Source organism: Hyperoodon ampullatus, assembly GCF_949752795.1.
Source record: "Hyperoodon ampullatus genome assembly, chromosome: 14".
In the NCBI taxonomy this organism is placed as follows: domain Eukaryota; kingdom Metazoa; phylum Chordata; class Mammalia; order Artiodactyla; family Ziphiidae; genus Hyperoodon; species Hyperoodon ampullatus.
In genome coordinates this window covers 53420075-53424444 of record NC_136927.1, presented here as the reverse complement: position 1 = coordinate 53424444, position 4370 = coordinate 53420075, and the positions used below count along the sequence as shown (strand labels likewise).

The 4370-nt window shown below is 61.6% G+C and overlaps 1 protein-coding gene across 1 annotated transcript; it reads left to right on the top strand.

Moving 5' to 3' along the window:
* Window positions 1-489: 489 nt before the first annotated feature.
* Window positions 490-1850, top strand: PVRIG (PVR related immunoglobulin domain containing; the record flags this gene model as incomplete). The annotated part of the gene is made up of 5 exons (XM_079719640.1): window positions 490-648; window positions 737-1087; window positions 1179-1302; window positions 1389-1449; window positions 1554-1850. Exons 1-5 carry the CDS (start codon window positions 588-590, stop codon window positions 1848-1850), a joined length of 894 nt encoding a protein of 297 aa, XP_079575766.1. The 5' UTR covers window positions 490-587.
* Between the last annotated feature and the right edge of the window lie 2520 nt (window positions 1851-4370).

Genomic DNA, 4370 nt, shown 5'->3' with positions numbered 1-4370 from the left:
TGTGGGGAGGAAGGCTGCAGATGGGGCAGAGTTCCGTAGGCAAGCCACCGGTCAGGCTGTGCCTGCCTCTTAGGTAGCTCCCCTGCTGGTTCTCCTGCTTACAGGTCTTCCTCTTCCCAAGTTCCACCACCTCCCTACCCCTTAGCTGGGGATGAGGGGGGCTGTCAGAGCCTTCTTCCTAAGGAGAAACCGGGGGGGCCCCTCCCTCCCACGGGAAGGACATCTCAGGTCCCCCTGTGGCATCTCTTCCCTTACCCCTCCCGCCCTTCCCCAGAGCCTGCCCAGGGTTGGTACCCACAGGCAGGGCTGGGAAGGGAACCTGAGCCACCGTCCTGCTCACACTAAAGCACAGCCTGGGGACAGGAAAAACCTTGTCACTGTCACTTTAAGTCTCTTGAGGGAGGGGGTCCTCGACCCTGGATTCACCGCCCTGAGGAAGACAGAGAAGGAAGTGGGGCAGGTTTGCGGAGAGCACCAAGCAGCGCTCCTAGGGCCTGCTCACACGTAAAAACTTCCTGCGATGAGACCGGAAACACAGGTGCTGTCCCCACCACGGCAGCCCCCAGAGCCTGGGCCAGAGGGGAGCCATGGACAGGCCCCGGGCCCTGAGCCTGCTCTTGGCGCTGCTGACTCTCTGCATCACTGCTGGTGAGTGGGGGCCAGAGAGAGGCAGAGGCCATGGGGATGGGGCAGAGACCCAGGCCCGGGTCCTAGCTCCTGTGCCCAAATCCCACAGGGACTCCCGAGGTGTGGGTGCAGGTTCAGATGGAGGCCACCGAGTCCCCGTCCTTCACTGTCCGCTGTGGATTCCTGGGATCTGGCTCTATCTCCCTGGTGACTGTGAGCTACGGGGGCCCCGATGGTGCCGGAGGGACCACGCTGGCTGTGTTGCACCCAAAGCTCGGCACCCAGCACTGGAACCCTGCCTGCCGGGCCCACTGGGAAACCAGAACCAGCATCTCCCTCACCTTGGAAGGGTCCGAGGGGAGAAGCTCCAGTCCCAACACCACCTTCTGCTGCAAGTTTACTTCCTTCCCCGAGGGCTCCCAGGAGGCCTGTGGGAACGTCTCCCTCAGCCCAGACCAAGGTGGGGCTGATGAGGAGAGGGGGCCCCAGGAGGACAGGGAGGGACTCGAGGGTGCCAGGCACCTAACCAGTATGTCTCTCTCTGTGCACAGGGCTCCCTGCTCCTACTCCAGCCACCATGCTGCGAGCTGACCTGGCTGGGATCTTGGGGGTTTCGGGGGTCCTTCTCTTTGGCTGCGTCTACCTCCTCTACCTCCTGTGTCGGCAAAGGCACTGGTGAGACCCAGCCCCTGCTGATCCAAGTGCCCACGACGCTGGGCCAGCCACATGCTTTGCCTCTGACCCTCCTAACTCTCTCCCAGGTCTGTCATGAAGCTTCAGCCACCCAGCCACAGCAACCCCCAGACACAGAGGAGAGCAAGTGTGAGGATCGGGGGATGGCTTTGGAGAGGGGAATGGAGGGGGCTGGAGGTGGGGGACCACAAGGTGGAGCCTCACTTGAGCCTCCTTCCCCGTCTCCCCTGCAGGCAGCCGGCCAAGCCTCCCTGACCTCTCTCCACATCCCCTATGCCACCATCAACACTAGCTACTTCAGCCCGGCAACTCTGCACCGGGTCCTCCCACCTCAGCCCCTGCCCAGGTGGGCGCCGCTCCCCAGCCAGAGCCCCGTCCCCTGGGCGCCCCTGCCGGCCTCCGCTCGCAGCAGCTTCATCTCTGTTGAGAACCGACTCTACGCTCAAGCAGAAAAGGGGCCTCTCCACGCCGGCACCGACCTCATCCCGCTCCCGGACTGTCTGGAGCGCAGAGCCATGGAGGGGCGTTAGGAGTTCGATGAGAGGGACCCCAAGTCCACTCTGCCTTTCTCCTCTCCTGGGCCCCTGGAACCCCCTTCTGTTGGGTGTGTGTCCTGGTGGCCCACTGTCTTTGCACAGCTTGTTTTATTCTCAGGCTTCCAGTAAGTGTCTCCACACATACCCCTCCAGGGCCCACTTGCTGTGGATGTGGTCAGCACGTGTGCATGTGTGGGCGCACGTGTATGTATGTGAAGTGACAAAACCCCATCCCAGGTCGTTTCCTGTTTTCAATTCCCCAACCCTCCCAGATGAGGTTGATAACTAAACCAACAAGAATGGTTTCTCTGACCTGGGCTTTGGCTGGGCCTTTTTTCTTTGGTGGGGGGTGGTTAAGATGTTAGAGGGGTTTCAACCCCCTGGGAGGCAGGGGCCAGGTTAGACCCGGAGGGGGAGGGTGCCTCAGCGTGGGGATCTCTCCTCTGCCTGACAGGGGACAGGGGGGTTCCTGGCCCTGAAGACCTTGCTGAGGGATGCCAGGTGGGAAGACAGGATTGGGGGTCTGGTGGCCCCCAGACAAGATGGCCCATATTCAAATCCCACTATGCCTTAGGACAGCAGCAAGGGCTTCTGGAGCTTCAACCCAGAAAAGTCCCTGGGACAGGGGCTCCCTGAGATGGCCTGGGGGTGGGGCCCTGATGCCCTCCCTCCACAGAGTGGACATTCAGAGGCAGGGGACCCACCTCAGATCTGCCCACAGTGGCTTCCTCCGGCTCCTCTCCTGTTACTAGGGCACCAGGACTACTCCCCAGTGGCCAGTCAGGGGGAGGCAGATGCCCGCTCAGACACAGGGACTGAGCCCACGCTCCCCCCGCCCACTCAGCTCCCCATCCGGCAGCAGCCCTCCTTCTGTAATCAGGCCCAGCAGCCTGGGCCTCATCGCACCTTTGCCACATGAGACAACATGCTGAGAGAGCTCTGTAAGCTGCGAGCCTCCACAGAACGTGATGGATTCCGGTGACAGGGGGAGGCCTGGGCCTGGAACCAGGCTAAGGCAGCACCCAACCAGGGTGAATACTGGGGGGTGGGGGGTGTTGGGGGAGACAGCTGTCGCTCAGCCCCTTCCTTGGTCCTGCATGTGGAAAGTCCCAGGCAGTGCCACCTGCTATCCCAGGAACCATTCCTTCTGCCTGGCTCAGGGAGGGCCTGCCCAGAGTCTATGTTCAACCACAGAATCTTCCAGAAACCCAGCTTACTATTGCAGGCATTGTTCAGACATGGTGCTCCCAGAACCCATCCCCATCAAGCCACCAGCTCTACACCACGCAGGGGAGAGGGTGATCCAGACAGGGCGAGGGTGTGGCTAAGGGTCATCAGGACTGCCTTCCTCGGCCCGTGGGCATCGTCATCTTCTGAGGAGCCCTCAGCACTGGCCTGGGCAGCTCAGTAGTCCCTGCAGGGCTGGGGGTTCAAGGGAGAGAGGTGGGGCTGCTGCGGAAGTCCCCAAGGAAGGTAGAGAGATGTAAGGGAGGGGGTAGCTCAGGGTCAGGCAGTCTTGGGACCACGTCAAGACCAAGCACAGGGGTGTGTGGGCAACAGGGCTCAGGGGAGGCCTTGGAGGAAGCCTCACTTCCCTAGGAAGAGACTATTCATGGGACGGGGGCGCGGCTCTAGGGCTCCCAGGCCCTCAGCCTAGCCACTTGCCCATCAGAGTGTCAGCAGAGAGGCCCCACTCCATCCCCCACCCCCACCCCGGGCCTGAGCCCACCTTCCACAAGCTCAGGAGGCCACAGCCCAGCCTGGTCCTGCACTACATGAAACCAAAATCCTCGGGACCCAGGAAGTCTCCGCAGCTGGCCTGCCCCCCACTGCCCAGTCCCAAGTGCCAGAACCAGCAGCAGTGAAGGGACCAGCTGAGAGAGCCGAGTTGTGGCCCTACACCTGGAGGTGTGGCTGCACACGGCCCCCAAGAGCAGCATCCAGGCCCCCCCTCAGAACCCAGCCGTGGAGATCATGCTCTGCTATTCCTTCATTCAACACATGGGGAAACTGAGGCCCAAGAGGGAGAGAACTGGCCCAAGGGGACAGGACTGAACCAGCCCCAGCACCTCCACGAGGCATCCAGGACACGCCCTCAGCCAGAATCCCTCAAAAGCCTTGTGGTCTGAGCTGACCTGGCTTGGAATCCCAGGGGCCACTCCCCGGCTGTGGGTCCCCGAGTGGTTTACTTAGTCTCTAAGAGGCTCACTTTGCTCCACACATAAGGGGAGGTAAGGCCTGAGGGGAGGTGGAGATTGTAAACCAGGACCAAGTACTAAGCAGCTTAGTACAGCACGAAGTATCTTATTTACTACTTTGAAAACACCTACCACTTCGGCGTGTAACAAGCCCATTTAACAGAGCCCAAGGTCACGCAGCTGGGAGGCAGAGATGTTTTTAGTGGGGAGGAGGGGAGGTGTGGCGCCACCAACCCGCCCCCCACCCCCTCTAAAGGGTCCCACCGCAGCTGGCCCAGGAGCCCACCCCGGAGCCCGGGACCCAAGCTCAACGCTC